The 21,837-nt window shown below is 41.3% G+C and overlaps 3 protein-coding genes across 4 annotated transcripts; 2 read left to right on the top strand and 1 right to left on the bottom strand.

Annotated features, from left to right (window-relative positions):
- Positions 1-1,615: 1,615 nt before the first annotated feature.
- On the top strand, positions 1,616-4,014 carry rpl12 (ribosomal protein L12). 2 transcript variants are annotated; one of them, XM_079736260.1, is made up of 6 exons: positions 1,616-1,758; positions 2,464-2,537; positions 2,777-2,875; positions 3,023-3,104; positions 3,473-3,559; positions 3,867-4,014. In XM_079736260.1, exons 1-6 carry the CDS (start codon positions 1,722-1,724, stop codon positions 3,983-3,985), a joined length of 498 nt encoding a protein of 165 aa, XP_079592386.1. In that variant the 5' UTR covers positions 1,616-1,721; the 3' UTR covers positions 3,986-4,014. The 2 variants fall into 2 exon arrangements, with proteins under 2 accessions (XP_079592386.1, XP_079592387.1); XM_079736261.1 differs by having other exon boundaries at positions 1,722-1,862.
- Positions 4,015-4,961: 947 nt separating this feature from the next.
- Positions 4,962-6,584, bottom strand: pole3 (polymerase (DNA directed), epsilon 3 (p17 subunit)). Its single transcript, XM_079736410.1, has 4 exons — positions 6,223-6,584; positions 5,995-6,080; positions 5,531-5,649; positions 4,962-5,419 (listed from the first exon to the last, which is right to left on the bottom strand). Exons 1-4 carry the CDS (start codon positions 6,286-6,288, stop codon positions 5,256-5,258), a joined length of 435 nt encoding a protein of 144 aa, XP_079592536.1. The 5' UTR covers positions 6,289-6,584; the 3' UTR covers positions 4,962-5,255.
- Positions 6,585-10,854: 4,270 nt separating this feature from the next.
- On the top strand, positions 10,855-20,582 carry kmt5b (lysine methyltransferase 5B). Its single transcript, XM_079736441.1, has 10 exons — positions 10,855-11,303; positions 13,240-13,489; positions 13,718-13,865; positions 13,991-14,156; positions 14,237-14,346; positions 14,526-14,692; positions 14,829-14,848; positions 14,950-15,086; positions 16,201-16,400; positions 16,815-20,582. Exons 2-10 carry the CDS (start codon positions 13,321-13,323, stop codon positions 18,311-18,313), a joined length of 2,616 nt encoding a protein of 871 aa, XP_079592567.1. The 5' UTR covers positions 10,855-11,303; positions 13,240-13,320; the 3' UTR covers positions 18,314-20,582.
- Positions 20,583-21,837: the final 1,255 nt, after the last annotated feature.

Here is a 21,837-nt window from a genome sequence, read left to right as displayed (position 1 = left end):
CTCCGGGTGATACTGCCTTCTGCCACATTGATTCCCGAACTCGCTGGTTTGCTTACAGAGACAAGCCAGAACCAGATATCTCAGCCACATCAGATGACAGATAGAGAAAGAGCTTATGACAAACTTCAAATGCCCCATATCATGATGTCATGCAACCCGCTTCTGAGATTCTGAGATGAAATACTTCCCAGACGTGAGATTATGAGCAAATGCAGTTTCGATGTTTTAAATATAAAGAAAAAACAGATGTTGCGCCGGCCAATTTTGAATCCAAATGATTGGATCCAAATTGAATCCCCTAAGCTGTATTCTTCTGTCAACATCTTCAGGCCCACCCATTATTATGATCAACCTAACCTACATTCAGAAGCCTTCATATTTAATACTTAAATTAATGATCAGCTATTTTACAAACCAACAATTTTACATAGCAGCCATATCAGCTTAATTATATCTGAAAAGACAAGCTACGATATTGGCTATACTCAGCAATTGACAATATTTCTAATACATGCATTTAGAATACGTATTTCAAATACAAAATACTATTTTGTAATTTGTATTTTATTGAGATGATGAAAATGCCTTGGCATGTGCCCTGTGATACCGCTCTCAGCCACTATGACACACACTTTTTTTGGCGCTGTTTCACACTTGCGGTGGTCACGGGCGGTCAATGTACTAGTCATCACAACACAAAACGCCAGTAGAGCGTTTATTTTCCTTTTCTGGACTGATTAGCAGGCCCCATAGGCGTCGTCTGAATGCAACACTTTTCGAGAAGTTAGTTGTGCTTAAAGGCATCAACTGAGGAGACACAACACACCGCTAAGGTGGCTAAAGTTACACATAGTCCTCGATGTTCTCTGACCTGTGAAATATTTCAGTGCTATGGTGACTTGACAAGGTAATCTCCTACCTCAAACAAGGGCATTTCCAACCTCTTGCACATTTCAAATAAGAAATGATTAATAATGTCATAATTATTGGCTTCTAATTGGCTTAACTGATTGGATGGTATTAATGTGACAAACAGATTGTTTTCTTTTTTATTTAGTTTTTGTATTTACATTGATAGAGGTGGTGCACACACCAGTTTCAGGTTTATACTAAATTATTCAACTGTGAGGCAACTCACCATACGTTTGGTAGTGATGGTGTTAAATAACTGAAAAGGTTAAAATGCTGCCTAGTTTAAACAGTATAACAAATATTGTTGAAATGTTCAAAATTTAAAACGAGCGCTACATCAAAAGAAGCACTTAAAAGGGGTACAAATTACTTTAAAATGCATATTTAGCCAACCATTGGTGGATGAGCGCTTTAATTCGGTTGGATGAGCGCTTTAATTTCAGTTTCTAAAGACATCAAATGGACCTAGTTTTTAGTTTGGTATATTTATTTTGGTTTGTGTGGTTTAGTTTCTATGCGTAGATAGGATCCCTGATTTGTACTCCTGTTCAGGTGGTGGCAGTAATGAGCCAGTTGTCTTTTCGAATCAGCCAAAGCAGATGACGAAGAAGACGTAAAACGAGAGCTCCTAACCAACTCTCGCGTTAATCTTCATAGCTAGTATAAATACAGACGTCCCTGGTAAACGGTCTCTTTTCCTTTGTCCCCTTAGCGGTGAAGGTGCAACAGTAATCGGTCGTCCCGAATCTGGGTTCATCCGACACCATCACCAACCAAGCTGAACAGAGCACTACTACCAGATCAGCATCATGCCTCCCAAATTCGACCCCAGCGAAATTAAAGTTGGTATGTGTAAAGTCTCTGATATAAACTGTTTCAGAGTCAAGATGGAGCCAATGTCCGTCCGGTTCGGCTCTGTCTCCTCGTCTATGAGGTGGACACAGAAAATGGTAAATATAGGGAACCCAGGCTCTTCACATGCGGTACCAACGACTGAAATTGTTTGGTTTGTATGATGTTGTACTGTGTTCATTCGTGATTCCGGTCTCGGAGAAGGCCTTATGCGTTTACTGCAGTACCACGTGTGCTAGGTTAGCCTCATGACGTCATTCAATAGCTAGTATGCAGAATTTGAATACGTTGCTTGTTGTACTAATATTTTTAACCCAACTGAGTATCTAATCCGTAACGTTGACTTTACGAAGCAAGGCTGGTTTTAAATGAGTTGTCATTCTACTCAGCATTGCTGGAACAATCCTACTCTTATTTAAATTCTGGGACAATGTTTGTATTTGTTTTCATTTATGGCATTTAAGCAATTGTGTGAGCCTTCATTTATTGATTTAAGCCATTCGGGTGGGATAGTTAATTGACGTTGGCATTATCGAATGTTCAGTGATGGCCGGTGTATTTTCTGAATGAGAGAAACGCTGAATTGATCAATCTACACGTGGCTGGTACAGTGAGTTTTTATGGTTTTAATGTTTGTGAAAGCCAGAATTTTGCTAGATGTCAAATAACGTTTTCAACGTGTCTGCTTCTCATTTTCAGTGTACATGAGATGTACTGGTGGAGAAGTTGGTGCCACCTCAGCACTTGCTCCCAAAATTGGACCTCTGGGTCTGGTAAGTTGTCTGTATAATGTTTTTCTTTAGCCTCCCGCCACTCTGCCTGTCTGTTAGTGACTGTGTATAGTCCAGTGGAGGCTGAGATTGACCCAGCTCTAGGAAGCAGGGCTACCCAGTATAGTGGGAATCCCTGTGCCGAAAGATCTGGTACATGTTTGACAACGCCTGTTCAACATGTTTCTTTAAATGGCTTTTATCTCTCAATGACGCTAATTCGTCTTTTTCAATTTCTTCAGTCTCCCAAGAAAGTTGGTGATGACATCGCCAAGGCCACTGGAGACTGGAAGGGCCTCCGGATCACCGTGAAGCTGACCATCCAGAACAGACAGGCTGTGGTATGTAGTCCTAACGGCTTGTTCACTCTGCCTGCCACCTCTAGCTACCACGGCTTCTAGGCCCTGAAATCAATTGAAGATTTTAAATGTTTGAAATGTGCTATGGTAAATTTGTTGCCTATGTATGGTGTGTTTAAATGTTTCCAGGTTGAGGTTGTTCCCTCTGCATCTGCCCTGATCATCAAGGCCCTTAAGGAGCCCCCACGTGACCGGAAGAAGGTCAAGAACAGTAAGTCTATGCAAAATGTAGTATCATGACTCCTGCCACCTCATGATGCGATTAACTGCTCTGGTCGTGAAGATATTCATTTGATGGGTAGAACATGCAGCCTCCCGCCACTCTGCCTGTCTGTTAGTGACTGTGTATAGTCCAGTGGAGGCTAAGAGAGACCCAGCTCTAGGAAGCAGGCTACCCAGAAAAGTGGGCAATCCTGTGCCGAAAGGCCTGGTACAAAAAAGCTTAATTTGCTGCAAATTGGTATTTTTACTGAACTTTAAGTCAATTTCTTGATGTCGAAGGAGATTTGGTATTGCTCTTGTGTGCGTAACCATTGCATTGTAGAATATGTTTTAATCTTCGCTTGTTTTTGATTCTAGTCAAGCACAGTGGGTCCGTGACGTTTGATGAGATCGTTGGTATCGCTCGTGTTATGAGGCATCGCTCTATTGCCAGGGAACTCTCTGGTAAGTTCTATGATGTTATTGTACTTGGGAAATTCATTTTTAAACTATTTGTACCCTTTGCCGGCTAGCCTCCCGCCACTCTGCCTGTCTGTTAGTGACTGTGTATAGTCCAGTGGAGGCTGAGATTGACCCAGCTCTAGGAAGCAGGGCTACCCAGTATAGTGGGAATCCCTGTGCCGAAAGATCTGAAACAATTTCCCAATGACCTGTAATGAGAAATTAATCTTTTTTTATATATTGACTACTTGAATCTGGTAGGTGTTTCTTTAAAACATTGGTTACATAATGTGTTTCCTTTTTTCTAAAGGAACCGTCAAGGAAATCCTGGGTACCTCTCAGTCAGTAGGCTGCACCATCGATGGACGCCTCCCCCACGATGTCATTGATGACATCAACAGTGGAAAGATCGAATGCCCAGCAGAGTAATGCTTGACAATAAAATTGACTAAATTTAACTTGTTTCCTCTAGTCTTTTTTATATATTTGTCTATATATCACTGGTTTTGGTCTTGCATGGGAGTCATGTACTTGTATCAGTTTGTCCTAACCAGGAAGGTTTTACTTTAAACGTATTGTCAAGGGTCTTAACTTTATAATTTTAAAGTTGTTGTAGAAGCCAGCCCCACTCGGAAGAGTTGTGTAGAATCTTAGCCTAGCAGTCTTCGTAGTGTAAGGGAATAGGTTAATCCAGCGACTGTTGAAGGTTGTATCAGCGCTGTTGGCGGACTTCACTGTATTTGAAGCGAGCTTAAACAGCCAACTCGCCCCTCTGTCGTTCATGAATAAATTATGTACGTCGCGTATGCACCCACCCCTTTTAGACAATTTTGGTCAGCTGTACGCTAGCTGAGAAGCGTCTTACTACCTGCTTAAGGGGCAGGCATGTAGAGGATCTTGAGTAAAATGTGATCCATGTTTCGGCCTAGAATCGCTGATACAACCTACACTGCCAACAGTACTACGACTACTCTCAAATCGCTTGGATGAAAGCTAGTCTGCAATGAACCGTTTGACTTATCCATTAGAACCTGGAGCATAACAATCATTAACATTGGTACCTAAAAATAGTTCAGCATTGGTAACAGTCAAATGGTGATTAGACTGAATCACTTGCTAGTGATGGGCTGCTATGCAGGAACATCCATAACTCCTGCTATAGTGGGATTGTTTAAACATTAATCCCATAAAACAATGGTTGACTGAGGGGAATTGAACTGGTAAGTTTAGACATTTAAGTCATTGCTGAAGACCTTCAAGTAAGGCATTCAACTATTTAGCCAGGCTACTGGACCATGTGACCAAAAATCTAATTAGTAACATGTTAATATCAGGACAATGTCCATGTATTTGACAAAAACAGTCAATTTGATCATTGAAACCAGCAACTATATTTGGAACATATTCTAGACATACAAAACTGACCCAATAGCAAAACAGCCTTGCACATAGCAACATTCGTGCACTAGGCTAAAGACCTGAGATCCTAGTCCTGAAACTAAACCCTTCAGTGACCAATCAAGACAGGTTTGCATGTGTTGATGCTTTTGAATGCAATGGAAAAAAAATACATTTGTTCAAGTACATCAATTGAAAAACTTTGCCCATCAATCAGTCATAACCCCAAAAGGATCATAAGAGTGCATTTCATTGTTTGTGATGGCTCCTTAAGTGAAAGGATAAGCCACTGGAATGTTCTTTAGTTGTCCACTTCCTCCTCCTCTGCATCATTTTCAGCCTCTGGCTCTTCCTCCATTCGCTCTTCATCATCCTCTTCCTCTCGACTCTTATCATTATCCGTCTCCTTCTTCTCTTTTTCTTTGCGTTTCTGCTCAGAAACCTCCTTTTTCCCCTTTTTGTAAACTGTTGAGTAGGAAGAAACAATTATAAATACAAAGTGACCATGCATCTAACAGCCGAACACGACAGATTTGCATTATACAGAAGACTGATAATTGTTTCACACAAACAAACCTTCCAATGCTTCCCTTAGAGGCTCCAAAAACCGTTCAAACTCCATTTCCTCCATGGCAGCCAACACATCTGCTGCATTCAGAGTTTTTCTTTTTGCTTTCATAGCAAAATTGTTTGCGCTGCCAAGTTCACAAAGAGGGACAACAAAGCAATATAAATTAAAACCTTAAAAGACATTTCATGTTATTGCTTGGTAATAAACAAATACAACTTTTTCACAAACTTAATTTCTCATACCACTTGCTTTTGAGATGATTTACAAGTGCTAGATTAACTAACAATCAACCTGGACTATCATTAATAGATTTGACAGTACGCCTAAAAATACATACTTTGAACATTGCAATTACAACATAGTTTTCATTCTCTATAAAATAAAACATTACAATTACATTGTAGTGGACTACGTTTGAGGATTTGTTCTGCTGGTGTTGTGGAGCGTTCACTTGGATTAATTTACTTACCATGAAGTTGCATACAAAACGAATACACTGGCCGCTTGCGATATCGCCCTTCTTGCTTCTTTTGACACATTAACGCCATCCGGTAGCTGCGGAGCATACATCATGTTTAAATCCACATGGACAAATTTTACTAATGATTTCCAAATAATTTCGACACATTGTCAAGCACGCAGGATACAAATAAACAATAGACAGTTTTAGGGTAAGGGCCACGTTGACTCAACTCACCGCCTCTTTAATAATGCGAGTAATAACAGCGTTCGGAAGGTTAAGGTCCTCGGGTCTTTCCGCCATTTCAGATCAGCCCCAATAATAAATGTTCAATGCAAGTGGCTTACGGATAATTTGAACTCGCTCCAACTACAAAGCTAGCGAGAGATAGCTAACGTTGCAAAACTATTGTTAGCGTTCGAAATTATAGTTGACCAAAACTGTAACGTAAATGAAAATACTATTTTATCATCGTAGCTAGTTCAAATCCTGTTGTTGTGAGTTAAGAAAGTTGAGACCAAGTTACGGTCCTCTATAACGCTACCAAGACAAATAGGCCAGATATACAAAGGTTTGTTATGGGACCTTTCCCGCGAACTAACCATGCGTCGGTTCTGTCAACTTTCAACCCTGACCTCTGACGTAGTTTCCTTATCACCAATTGTATTTGTTACGTATTTCCTTTCGTCTTATTGTCGTGATGTTCATGCGTTCATATCGTGCTGTGCGCATCTATATTGCAATAACAAACAAGATAAGATATTATGAAAGCCGAATTTCAACTAGCTCATATCTTAAAATTAACTGGACATATATGTAGTCAATGCTGATCGATAGTGATTTTCAATAATGGTGTCCATAAAAACACATCCTATTACTCATATATTCTACAATTTTTAAAAAAGCTGGCCAGCCCTTTACTCTCTCCCACTCAAACCACACACAGCAAAGCTACGCTAGAACGCATCACAAAGTTGCACAGTCAGTTACGGTGGAGAGAGCTTTGTTAATTGATTTTTGAATTCTGAAAGTCTCCCGCCTTCTATCTTGGAGGGGGGGGGGGGGGGGGGGGGGGGGCATTTTAGACATTTAACTTTAACTTCTTGCAGTCGTAGGCATCCATGTATGCGGCTGCTGCCTCCCACAGTTTGAAGTGTGCACTGCATCCATTCAATGATTTACATTCTCAGATTAGGACTGCAATTGCTAAAGTTTTCCACTGATCCTAAGGTCAATTCACGTTGTGTAGGTCGATCTCATCAATCTTAGCATTTCGAACTTTTTTGCACATCACAACCTTTCTTTACATACTCTCAAGATTTCATAATAACAGTGTATAGTCTTCTATTTATTTTAACATGTATGTCCAAGCCTTAGTCTCACTATGGTGACTGTTACTGTAAATTGGTTGCAGGCCAGCATCCCTTTTGTCTTTCAGATTCAGACTTATTCTGCTTTCAAACGTGGGCTGGAACCCTTATACAGTCTCACCCTGATCCCAGCTACTACAGCTTGTAGTTCTTGATTATGATGTCTTGGACTGGGTCAGTCCTGAAAGTTGATCTCTCATCCTTTATAGCCATCAGTGAAGCTGAATCAGAGCCCTTACAGATTCCAACACCTTTTGTGCCCAGATATTTCATCTGTTGTGAATACAGACACTCCCTCTGGTAGATTTCTGCCTTGTGCTAATGTTATAATTGGGATATATTCTGAACCCTGCCTTTCCAGTGTCTGGATCCATGGAACAATCTGTAGATATATGGTTAGATAATTATGTATCAATAAGCCTTTACATGACCTATGAAGTCTCCTTCCTTCCTTCCTTCCTTCCTTCCTTCCTTCCTTCCTTCCATCCTTCCTTCCTTCCTTCCTTCCTTCCTTCCTTCCTTCCTTCCATAAGAGAAATAAACATTGGTACTAAAAAGTCACAGTGGTACACACAACCAGAAACCCTCCTACTTTCCTCATCTCAATTTCCTGTGCCAACTTCTTAGATTATGAATAAAACAATCAATTGGACTACCAACTGCTCCCCAGTCCCACAGCTCCTACAATGGTTATTTTCCTGGCTGGGTATGGATTTTGTAAGATGATGTAAAGCTAACTTGATTTGTCTGAGCTTTGAGGAGTCTCTCCCATTTCTTCAAAAAGAGCAGGGACAGGAGTGGTTTGAATAATCATCATCACACCAATAAGTCATTAACCTGCACAAGATTCACCTGTTCCAACATTGTACTGGCTGCACTACCTTGATGTGTTACATTAGTCACACAATTCTAACTTAAACTGTACAATTAGATTGTATATACATACATAAATATTAATAATAAGTATGTTTTAATCATTGTATAATCCCATGAAAACAACAATCTTTGTTTTCGGTTCCTTAGAATAAACCCTTTATATCTACATAGGGAGTGGCCTCTTTCATGGAACACGGCATGTTTAATCACCATGTACCTACAGTAGTCTAATTTAAAGTAAACTTTAAATTTAAGGGTTAAGGGAACCCCCTGTTCAAACACAATGAGATTAAATGAATGTGTTTTGGGTTTAGAATTCTTATAAGGAGGGGGAGCAGGTTTTTTTTTTATCCCCATGGCTAGGCTACACATTTGTGTACTTTTTTTTAGTAGAGTTGATATGTAGCGTTAAAATGAGCGATGTCGTATATGAAATGGGCCACACACCTTTGCGGTGACCCACAAGTGTCCAACAGCTTAAGCCTCTCTCGGTATGCAAATCAAACGCACAAATACACACACACACACACACACACACACACACACACACACACACACACACACACACACACACACACACACACACACACACACACACACACACACACACACACCGTGGTGTTATGCTATAAGTGTCCGAGAAGCTAAACCTTCTCTCGGACACGCTTCATATAGTTTTGTGAAGACAAGTTTGTGCTCTATTCTTTCCAACCAATCAGGTAGTCGACCTCACCTCTAGATGCTGTTAAATCTACACACTGGTCCTTTAATGGTCTTCACATATTGCCGCCGACAACCCCTCAACCAAAAATGCAGTAAATGTTGCTCTATCAACATTATTAGTTTGCAGGCTCTGGTCGACCAATTGTGCAACAGAAATATTGGAGTTTACTTAATGATTAAAATGAAAACACTGCTTAAAACAATTACTGAATCAGCTTTATGTGGAGCATTACAAGAAACAGTTGAGGAAAATTCTGAAAAATAAAATTATTTCACCACGTTGCCCATTGGTGGTTTAAAAACTCCCTTTCAAACATAGACTGTATTAAATAACTTTCAAACCCTAACTATAAAGAACTAAAATTTTGTGATAACTATATTTGGAAGTAAATATTACAATTCTGTGTGGTCAGGATTTAAATATGTAATTCCTGGACTATATATCAGGGTTATATTAGGGTTAGGTGGCCTAATGTAGCACCTCCTCTTGAAGCTCTCACCTCTCTAAAAGTAGATGTTGGTCCTTCTACATCTATTTTCCTTCCTAGCTGTAAAACAGAGGACTAGGCGCTTGGGAGTTAACCAATGTGTCTGTATATATCTGCAGAAGATCCCCAAGAGATTCTCTGGGACATACTTCAGGAGTAAGCGACACAGGGGTCACTGATACGAGCCATTCGGTCCCTATACATCCTGCGTGAGAGTTGGGCCAGCATTCTTGGCATTAAGTCTAGTCCGTTCTGGTTCAGTGTTGGACTCCGGCAAGGCTGTACTTTGGCCCCCCTTCTTGCTAGTTATCTTCATTAACAGGAAATCAAGGACTAGCCATTTATTGGAGAATGTCCCATGTCAGGGCATCTCAGTTATTCGCAGAGGAAGTTTTCCTCTTTGCTTTGTTGCGATCACTATTGTAAAGTGGTTGGTATGCAAATTAGCATCTGGCCTTGGTTCTCTCCAAGAAAAGGATGGCTTGCGGCAGCGGCTGCAGTGATGTGGTATCTGAAAGGGAGGGTGTTGTTGAAGAGAGCTGAGCCGAAATTGACCAGTCGTTCGACGATTCTGTCTTCGTCTATTTGCCACAAACCATAAGGTTGCAGCTGCTACACCTCTGTATAGAAAGGAGCCAGCTGAGATGGTTAAGCGTTAAGCTTGTCTTCCTTTGAAGGTGTTCCACACACAATCTACTGGTAGGAGAACCTGGGACTGACCCACGACTTGATCGAGGGAGAATATCCCCAAAATAATAGTGGATCCCTCAGGATGAGCTGGGGAATGGGACAGCTACAGCTGTCCCATTCTACAGCTACTTGCCCTACTAGCTGGTGAGGAGGGCACAATAGCTGGGCTGGAAGGTTGAAGTTTAAAGCTAAATACAGTGCTGCAGAATTTAGTGACAGGCAAGGTCAACTCCATATTAGTCATCTAGCCATCAACTTATCTTAAGTAAGCGAAAAAATATATATTCTTTCCTTTTTCTTTTGTTTTTGTTAGTTCAGGGTGCCAACACCGGGTGATCCTCTAACAATTGATGCTGTATTATTTCATCCTTCTGACCATGTTCAGCCATTTTTAGTCTAATAAATGGATGCATTCTTTCATAAACCACTATGTTTCGAATGAGCGTCTTAAAAACAGTATCATTGGAAATACTGCATAAATGGTTAGAAGAGGAGACGTTGAAATCAAGTTTCGGAAAATAATTATATTTATGCAGCAAAAATACTTTGATATGGCATAGGCCTAATTTGAAAGCGATGTAACCGCCACCAAGAGATAGTTGGGACGTGAAACCGAATATTTTCGGGTTGGGACGGGGAACCATACAAAGAAGCGTTGCGTTATCAGAAGCGTGTGTTATCCTCTTCACTTTCAAGTAGGCTAGATGTTACTAGTTCACTTGTTTCCCTGGCTCTGCAGTGTGCAAGCTGAATCTGTCGTTGCCTATCTACCACAGTTGGTTTAGGAAAAGAGGTTTGTTTATGCAGCACTACTTTTGTATACGTCCGACAATTTGTTTCTGGTCTCCTGGAAGAGTCTCTTTTATTTAACTTACACGAACTAACTGCGTTATCGCAATAACCATGGTTATAGATGGGGTTTATAATAACTTGTGTTTTATTTGAATCATAAGGAGACGAACGGTTGCGTATTTACTGGATCTATTTCTTTTGGATGGCAGTGCTGCGCCCTTCTCTCTCACACTTCTATGCTAGCCGCCATCTTGAATTTTAATGAACATTTTTGAAAAAATGTGTTTCCTGTGATATTATCAACTAGGGTGTCGTGCCAAATAGTACTGCTTTGTGGATAGGCGATTCGTTGTGCGTGTGTCCGTGGAGGAAACGCCTGGTGAGTATTTATTTGTATTGTTTCGGTTGTCGACCCACAACCCTGCCAACGCGTGAAAATGCTCTCAGCTTGCTGTTAATCACCACAATAACTAGCTACCTGCTAATGGTGTTTTGTGCAGGATATCTGCTTAATTTTTCTTAAGGTAACTCTGATTATTGACTAGAAATCGACGACCATTATTCGAATGTATTATCAAACTAACTACGGCTATCTATAAACCGTGGGGAGGTCGGCAGGCAGGGTTGAGCGTTACTGCAGCTCAATAAGGTTCGTTTGTTGGACAGAAATGTATTGCAATTGTGTAAGTAATTGTTTCTTCACGCCGTAGCCAGTCTCGATCCTGGTTATGTGGGTCTGTTTGTAAATCAGATAAATTGAAAAAATATATGGCATTACTATTTGTTATGTGTTATGCTACGTAGCCACAAGGGCTAACGAGGAATGGCCATAGTACCAGATACTAGCTTGCTAAGTTCGTTGCTAGCTGACACTAACTGCCAGCTAATTTAAAACTTGACCAATACACTGACTTATCGGTGGCCAGTGGTCGCTTAAACTGAACACTTTGTCACGACCGATGGGAAGGGTTCGCCCCTTACGTTGCTTTATTAGTCTTTATTTGATCAGGCTTTACTGGTGGACTTTGTCTTAAAATCTATTATGTAGGCAGGTGGGCTATAACTTGCTAATTTACGAACGACATCACCAAAACATCGATTCATTGTTTAGTTTCCAAACATCTTAATCCTAAACCTAACTAACGATCTAACGTATGTGTTATACCATCTTGCAAGATAACCTTAGCTTCGATTCGCGTGGCGAAATGCCGGTTTTGACTGCGTGTTGGATGGTCGGGGAGACTGCAGTTGTTAGCAAACAATGCTAGATTAATTGTTGGCTGATTTTGGCCTGGCCTTTCGTCTCGTTCAAGGAGTTGTGAGGAACGGCCTTCTGTGTTTTTAAACAAGCTAACGTTAGCTTTTAGCCAACATTAGTTTTAAATGGGAAACAATTGAGCCAAGACAACGCACACTTCAGCTGAATTACTGTTTTGTTCTAAATAAACAACGTTCATGGCGTCACACGGTCCCCAAATTTAAATGCTTTCTTCCGGCATGGAAGATGGTCCTGATACGAATCTATTGCATTTGTCTGAAAGCCAATGCATAATTTCAGACTGCCACTAAGTGGTGCTGCAGGACTGTTTCCATTTGACAATGTCAGCATGGTTTTGTTGTTTATCTGTCAGAACCATAGGTGAGAACGTAATATGACTAAGTGTGACGGGTCTTTCCTCCGTAATATCGGTAATATTATGTTGGCAAAACGTCCGATCATTGTGCCTTGCATAATGACCGAGATTTAGCTTGACAAGGAATTTCCCTCAGTTCAGGAATCTCAAATGATAAGGACATTGGAAGACAGATGTTTGTAATTAAGTTTATTGTTGTTTCCATACATTTTTTTTAGTAAGTACATTTAGCATTTGGACCAGTTTACAGTGTTAACAATAGGACTTGTACATCAGAATGCATCATGGGAGTTTTTGTTGGCGATACTCCACCATTGAGAGGACTCAAGAGAGTTGTAGTACTGTAAAATCCTAAATCAATGTAAATGCTCTTAAACCTAACTGAGATTTTGTCATTTCTTGCATTATAAATGCTGTGGCAGTTTGAAACACAACTCTCCGAAATTACAAATAAATTCAGGGTTACTTTCTAAATTATGACCAAATAACTATTACTACCACTATTACTATTGCAAAATAACCAACACAAGTCCTCTAATCATATGGAATAGATAGTATCACCTAATTTGCTGTTGACCTTCGAAGTGTGAAGAAGGCTGATTTCATGTAAATGGCTTTCTGTCCTTTTGCTTTATGGTATTGAATACAAGTAATATATTTTATGTCATTTTCTGCTTTCAGGTTCTAATTTGTAGGTTCCTATCTGAGAATTGTTTCTAAAACTCGGAGACTAAATGCAACTGGACCAGGGGGATTGTGGGCATGAAGTGGCTGGGCGAATCCAAGAACATGGTATTAAATGGCAGGCGACAAGGAAGCAAATATACCAGTGAGCAACCTGTGAGTCAGAGTCAGACTCGCTCTCAGCATTCACAACGGGCATCATTGCGACCCAGCAAAAGCCACCCCAGCAACAGGAGATGTAGCCGTAGTAAGTTGGCCATTTTACTTTTAAGTTCTATTTCATACACTATGAAACCTTTTCCACTGCAGCCATCTTGTTGTTTTGAAATTATTAGCAATTATGATGAGTAAAGGTGATAAACTCTTCATCACCTTTACTAACGACTTGGGTTTATTGATAGGAGTTACATAAATCAAATAATTATATAATTATCATTATATACATTGCTAAATGGGAATGCTTTGTATAAAACAGGGTTTTCAACGGCCAGCCTCGAAGCAGAGAGGCGCTATGTTCCTTCATCAGGAATGACTGCAAAAGAGCTCTGTGAGAATGATGACTTGACTACAAGCCTCATTCTCGACCCTTACCTGGGCTTTCAGACTCACAAGATGAACACCAGGTAAGTTGGTTAGTGTAATAGAAACGTCATCAAAGAAAGTTGTTCGAAGGAAACGCAAAGCATTCCATCCTTTTTTCTACGGCGGGGTGCTATTTTAAGGTTTATGCAATATTGTGTCGCTATAGGTTTCGGCCAATCAAAGGGAGGCAAGAGGAGCTGAAGGAAATTATTGAGCGCTTCAAGAAACATGACAACCTGGAGAGAGGCTTCAGAGCCCTGACATCAGGAGACTGGTCAAGACACCATTTTCTCCACAAGACAAAAGCTCAGGAGAAGCTCTTCAAGCAGCATGTGAGACACTATATCTGCCTCCACATTTGAGCAACTTCAGTGACTGAGTCGAGAATAACCGTGCCCCATCTGTCCTTCAGGTCTTTGTTTATCTCCGAATGTTTGCGACGGACAGCGGATTTGAGATTCTCCCCTGTAACCGATATTCATCAGAACAAAATGGAGCTAAAATTGTGGCAACAAAGGAGTGGTAAGGGAACCAATTAGTAATGATTGTGTGTTGGGAGTTTAGAGAAGTGGATTACATTTCTGTGAATGGTTTCATTTATCAACATGAGTAGACAAAGTCTGTACTGTATAAACCAATGTATGAGTTTAATTATTTTGTAATATTTGCCTTATTCTAATGAATTCTTTACCGTTTGGCAGGAAAAGAAATGATAAGATGGAGTACCTGGTGGGATGCATCGCCGAGCTTTCAGAGAGCGAGGAGAACATGCTACTTCGACACGGGGAGAATGACTTCAGTGTCATGTATTCCACACGCAAGAACTGCGCCCAACTCTGGCTCGGCCCTGCTGCCTTCATCAATCATGGTATCAGTTTTATTTTATTTGTTTTTATTCTGTAGTGTTACTGTTTAATTCGTCAATAATGTTTGTTATTTCTGTTCTATAATGGCACTATTTTCTTCCTCTGGCTAACGTTTTATGTCAACATTTCCCATTTCAGATTGCCGGCCAAATTGTAAGGTAAGAGTCTGTCCTTCAAAGAATCCTAATGGTTCCTTGTCTTCCTTTATGGTTCTACTGTTTTCATATAGTCTAATCACTGATCTATATTGTCGTTTCAGTTTGTGTCCACCGGCCGAGATACAGCCTGTGTCAAAGTGCTAAGGGACATAGAACCAGGAGAGGAAATCTCGTGTTACTACGGAGATGGTTTTTTTGGAGAAAACAATGAGTATTGTGAATGCTATACATGCGAAAGGTGGGTAGAAACTTGTGTATTTATGGCCAAAAATGCCATCCTGTGTTACTACAACCTTGACGGGATGCATTTTAGCAGCGTGAAACATACATACTTGAAAGCTACTTTCATACGTGCCATGTCCAATAGTATAGAATTCCAGTAGAATTCCAACCAAAATGTATCCAAAAACGACCAATAAAAAAGTTAACAATACTGTCAGGAAGTATATATTTCCCTCCCCTTCTCAAAAACCCAGTCCTGGTAATCATAATTACTGTTAAGAAAAATGAGTCCTACCTGTCGGCTCGTAAATCATCACGTGAAACCGGCGGTACATCCATAAACTGGGTAACCAATAACAGAAGTGTGTGTGTGTGTGTGTCCTTTTTATAAACCCAAGATTGGCTCACTGCCCTCAAATGCTCTGTTCCTTGTCCACACCCTAATATTAAAGAATATTTGGAGTATATTATATATAACGTAAAACCAACCCATTGGGCTACAAGGTGAAATAATTTAAAGGTGCAGTGTGAAGATTTGAGTGACCACTCGTGGAACAGATTGGGCAGAAATGGAATATAATATTCCTAAATATATTTTAATGGGTATAAGAAGCATGCCTCTTCTGGGGTTCTCTAGAGGGGACACCTTTTTCATTTGTTAACATAACCGCTATCCAACTTGTAAGCTATAACCTATAGTTCTACAGACACTTTGAAAAATGTCATCGTCTTCAACAGCATCAAGTAGCAGTCAGGAGATGGATGGGACAAAGGTCAGAAAGATAGTTGGGAGAGCTTGGCAGTTTTGTTTTTTGTTGTACAGTGGGGGCCACAATGCAGCTGCTACTTCAACATTTGTAAAGGATATGGTGTTTTTTTCTCTAGGTGTCTTTTTGCCTTTAAGGACAGCTTACACTGCTTGGCATTGAGTCCACCAGGTTTTTGCAGAGCCTGGATGGTTTTCTCTTCCTCTTTAATGGAAGAGCGTTTAATCCGTCAATCTGCAAAATATTGATGTTCACATTATAGTAGTGAAAGTGAAACGGTAAGGATGTGTCAGTGTAGGGATTTTCTTTTCTTAGGATGATTTTTCTAAACATTTGCTCATTATGTTTTGTATCTTTTGGCAGACGAGGCACTGGTGCATTCAAATCTAAAGCTGGGTTACCAGTGGAAGTACCAGTGATCAACAGCAAGTACGGGTTGCGGGAAACGGACAAGCGTCTCAACAGGCTGAAGAAGCTGGGCGAAGGGAGCAGGAGCTCCGACAGCCACTCGGTGGGCTCCCACACAGATGTGGACTCTCAGGAAATGCCAAAAATGCATCAATGTAAGTGTACCCGCAACATTAGAACAGCTTGAATGATTGTGGGACGAAATAGGACCATAGATCCCCTCTCAAACTGTGCGCCCACCCTAAGTGCAACAATTAGAATTGTGAAACCTTTGTACCAAATGTGTAGCCAGAGGTTTTCATTCTTAAAATGACGCAGGTGAAGAATTAACCCAATGTGAGGCGCAATCTTCACTGTTAATTGCACTGTTTGCAACGTTATCAAAAGGGTCCTATTAAATGTGTTTTATAAAGCTTTGATTGTATGTGCATATTATAAAAATTGTGGCATTCCTTGTTTTTCGTGAGGTATCTGAACTATCAATTGTCTGACATACTTGCATCCAGTGATATCTTTGGTTATCTGTTTATGAACCAACTGTCTAACTTACGTCTTATTCTTCCCTCTAGCTGTAAGAAAAATAAATTCTCCAGGAATGAAGTTCACTAAAACCAGGACTCAAACTAGACAGACTCTTCCAAGAGCTCTATCATCTACCTCACCTTCTAAACAAGGTCACATAAACAATAACAGGGTACCAAAGAGACTAAAATCCCAATCAAAGCCTTCGTTAAGTAAAGTCCAATTAAGGAGTCGGAGGAGGAGTAGGGCGGAGCCCAAGGCGTTGGCCAAAGGAGAGACTTGCCGACTGGGTCTCAGGGACCCCAAAGTTTCGCTTTGTAAAAACCTCAACGTTAAGAAGGAGAAGGACTCACAGGTGCTAGTGCAGCAGGCGATGGGACAGCGGGGCTGCTTGACCCGTCATGCCGCCAAGGGGAGCAGTAACTTGCCAGGTGCACAAGGCTGTGATGGCAGCCAGTCTTCTTATGGAACTCGCAGGTCCACTAGAACCATGGTAAAAGCCCAGGAATCTGCAACGGGAGTCAAGCTGGAGCCCAGTGCTCTGGAGGGCTTCAGCCCAGTCCCTGGTGGTGTGGTCATTAAGTCGGAGCCTGCTGACATGGAGGAGTACCTCCACCATGGGCTGGGCCTGGAGCAGGCCGTGCTGGAGACTGGCTACGCAAAGAGAGGTTCCTGCAGTGCACGCAAGCGGCCCTCGTCGCACATGCCGGAAAGGACAATTAAATGCGAGGACTCCTACGGAGAGGGGTTGATGTCAGTGGGAGCCACTGCCCACACCGCTAACTTCACAGACTGCAGCAACGTCCGACTGGCCTTCCCAGACCGACACCGAGATTACAACGGTGTCAGCAATGGCAGCAAGTCCCTGCGCAGGGAAAAGGGCAAGAGCAGCTGCCGATCGCAGAGCAAAGGGAAGAAGAAGCGCCAGATCACCCGCTATGACGCCCAGCTCATCCTGGAGAACAACACGGGCATCCCCAAGCTGACCCTCCGCAGGCGGAGGGACAGCAGCAGTAGCAAGAACAACGACCCGAGCGAGGCTATCGGCTCGTCCGGCTCAGGCGTCAACCCCGCGTCTTCCAACAAGATCAGCATTAAATTCAGCAAGGACCACGACAAGGACAAGGGCAGCTCGTACGTGGCGAAGTTGAACAATGGCTTTACGCCCGGGGTCCACAACAGCTCCACAAAGCTCAAGATCCAGCTGAAGCGGGAGGACGACCCCCGGAGGACATCCCAGTCCAAGTCGGAGCACATCTCTTACAACGGCGACACGGGGCAGAGTCTAGAGGTCCGCAGCGGCGGTCATCGGACCCAAACGGCGATGGCGGAATCTTCATCAGAGGAAGAAGACGACGATGACGACGACGACGATGAGGAAGAAGATGATGATGATGAGGACGATTACTTTGATAATGAGTTCGAGGACGATTTCATTCCACTCCCGCCTGCAAAGCGCCTGCGGCTCATTGTGGGAACAGACTCCATAGACATCGATATCTCCTCCAGGAGGAGGGAGGATCAGTCTCTTAGGCTGAATGCATAAGCTGTGGAGCTCATTCCTCCACCCTTCATGTAAATAAAGAACCATCACTCACTAATCAACTGTTGTGTTGATGTAAAAGAAGTACAGTAATTAAACAAAATAAGTTGCTGAGAATTAAATATCTAAATCAACCGAGAAAAAAAAAGGGGTCTATTAACCTAAAACAAATTCTTTGGTTATTCACGTCACTTCTGTTCATAGAATTCATCAAGAGTTTGTTTTACGTTCAATTTTTCCCTTGCACTTGATAATGTAGAAAGTGTACAGTAATGGTGACTATACCGTCTGTCAGGGTTGGCAGAAATCTCTTCCCCCTTTATTTTTAGAGTTTGTCTATTAGTTTGTATTTGTGTGACACGCCATCCTTAATGTATGGTCTGTGTCGAAGCATTATTATGATCACTTGGTTCATTTGGTAGTATGTGCCATGTTTGCATTACTCTGTTTGATTCCCAGGTAAAGAACCATTTAAATTCCAACACCGCATTAATGTAATGTAATTTACTGTGTAAGTTCAACATGTGTATGCAATAGAGTTCCATCGACAAGGAACCTCTTTTAGAATACTTGTCGACCATTCATGTAAACACAGTTGTAGAGCATTGTTAATGGAGATTCAATTTTCTTGATTCATGACCTAAAATATTAAAGGGGGGTGAAACTATTTATTTTAGCAGACTTCATGACAATCTAATAATTAAACTTTTTGTGGGGGGCAGCGGGGTGGAGGAAATCAGGATATCCTTGTGAACCTCAAAATACAAAAAACTTCATTACACGAACCTTAAAGATGGCAATGTCAATCTGTAATAGCCCATTACCATTTATTGGAGAGGGTCAAGAGCAGGGCTGCCCAATTTGGGGCCCGACCGATTTTATTTGGCCCGCGCCTTACCCACTGTATATATTATTGTTTTCCGCCATCAGCGCTCGGAATCTGCGCTCGCTCTCATTGAATATTATTTATTGGTGCACTTCCATTCCTGACCCTAGAATAACATTGTGATACATTAATGGTAGGGTGGCGCTGTTGAGCTCCTATCCTGTTCAGCCGCCTACCACATATTTGACTAAATATACTGAAAAATTTAAACTTTGGCCCATGAGCCTCCCCACGATTACATTTTGGCCCTCCACTGGGAAGAATTTGAGCCCCCCTGGTCAAGAGAAAAGCATTTTCAGTCAGTTTCATCCTTCTTTTAAAAATGTCTTGCAGTTATGATACAATGAAATTATGCTGATTTTAAACCAACACAGCTTATTTTTTTTATGTTCTACCTTGAGTAAATTCCATTGCTATCAAATATTGCTAGATTGTAGCGTATAGTGTTCATATGTCAACTCCGGCTATGGCATTCACATTGAGATGGACCAATGTTTGAGTAACTGGTTCTCCATCTGGGAGCTACTGTATAATGATGGTACAGTAGTTAAACACTAATCATTCAAATAGTCAAAACATGATTGCAGTCAGTTTTTTCTTCTTCCATACATGTCATCCAGAAACCACATGAATAATGTACAGAAAGACACGCTCATGTTCCAGGACTTCCTTTCTAATCCTATCTCGTCAATTCGTAATCAGACTTGAAATGAAGTTGAAGACTTGCATAAGCACCTGTATTTCCTGTTGTGAAAGTGCTAGTTATATGGCTCATTTGCCAATTATTTTTGTATTTCAAGATTTGCACGATCTACTTGCAAGATTTGGTCGAATGGATAGTTATTGGCAATATATCGGAAGATATCGGATTGTTAAGTCAAAGACCCATAGTTTTTTGTCAAGAGCAAATACGAGTTAATAATAAAAATCCGGAGACCGCCCCCTCTTACAGTTGTTGGATTCCAGCAGTCTTTCTGTACATTATTTCTCCGGTAGTAAAAGTAAACAACTGCCAAATAGATCAAGGGATCAACCAAGGTCAATGTTAACCCACTGTTGTCTTTCTTTCTTTTTCTTGTTATGTAATGTTCATAGCACCAGCAGCTGTTCACATTTCTGAATCTGGCTCGATATGTCCTTGTTCTTCTGTGGACGTCTCCATTCTACACTGTATACTGTTCCAGGTGTACGGTCTGTGTGGTCTGTGTCTGTCCACTAGACAGCTGTCAAGATTTCCTATTGAGTTTAAAAACAAACAAAAAAAAACAACACAAAAACAAATGTGAATAGTTTGATGACATTTTAGAGTGTTGCGTGGGTAGTGGGGACATGTTAAGAGAATTAAAAATGGGCAGTGATTATATTGTCCGTTATGTAAATCTTGTGAACACATCTTGTACTTATTTAACAATTTTGAATACTTGAAAACTATATAAAGTTTCTTTGTGACTCTTAGTTTGTGTTTCCTGCTTGGAGGTGTGTAGGACATTTGGTTTAGCAGATGCAAAGACTTTTTAGCACATTCTTAAAAGATAGGACATGTTGAGTTGGCCTTTTGCTTAATCGGTTTATTTAGTTGTTTCTACATTACTAGCCACTTCAGCTATGAAGTTCCTGTCAGTCTTTTAGTATTTGTCCTTTATATGTATCAAGACACACACACACACACAGACACAAACATATATATACCTTATAACCATTGAGGTCCTGCCCTAAGATGCTTCAGGTCATAACATTAAATAAATACATGTAGGTCTATATAAACTTAGCACAAAAAGTAAGGAAATTTGTGTTTGGTAGATTATTTCTCTGTGGTACCAATGTTTTTGGCAATAAATCTTATACCGTTGGAAAGCCTGTATTGTTCCCTTTCAAATGGTGCCGCATTTGTAAGGAACATGCATTTGTGGGATGAGCAGCAGCGCTGAGTATGCGGGTTGCGCCCATGAAAAATCTGCCAAATCATTTCTGCCATTGCCAAACAGGTTATTTTGCTGTTGCTATTGACACTTGTTTTGAGCTTCTGGTACGCCCAGGTGCTGCCAATCAGGTGCCTGATTGGGCAACTTCAAGCTGGTGTTCCGCAAAACCAAGTTGCGGCATTATTTGGAGTGAGCCCTAGTACCCTCTCCAAACTGAAGGCGAAGTTCCATATAACGGGGGATGTCAAAGACAGGCCGCGAAGTGGGCATCCCAAGAACATTCCACCCCAAGAAGACCGTTTAATCACCCTGTCAGCACTTAGGTGCCGTAGTGCCTCCTTCTACTGATTTGCAGTCAAGGTTTGCAGGACGATATGGCTGACGGCTCTGCCCATACAATCCGGAATAGACTACACGCAGCCAATCTCCGTTCTCATAGGGCTGCCAGGAGTTCTGCCATGACCGCCCTTCACCGTCAGGCCCGTTTGCGCTGGTGTCGGCAACACGTGCACTGGAACCTGAACATGTGGAGGAACGTTATGTTCAGTGAGGAGTCCAGATTCTGCCTACGGCAGTTGGATCATAGGGTCAAAGTGGGGAGAAGATGCGGAGAACGCTATTCTGATTGCTGCACCGATAGAATAAAATCTTTTGGTGGAGGCAGTGTGATGGTGTGGGGCGGCATCTCCCTTACTGGAAAAACAAGGCTTGTCATCATT

The sequence above is a fragment of the Pollachius pollachius genome (genome assembly GCF_949987615.1).
Source record: "Pollachius pollachius genome assembly, chromosome: 5".
NCBI classification, from domain to species: Eukaryota; Metazoa; Chordata; class Actinopteri; order Gadiformes; family Gadidae; genus Pollachius; species Pollachius pollachius.
Note: the sequence above shows the minus strand (reverse complement) of the source record. Positions and strands in the feature narration are given on the sequence as shown.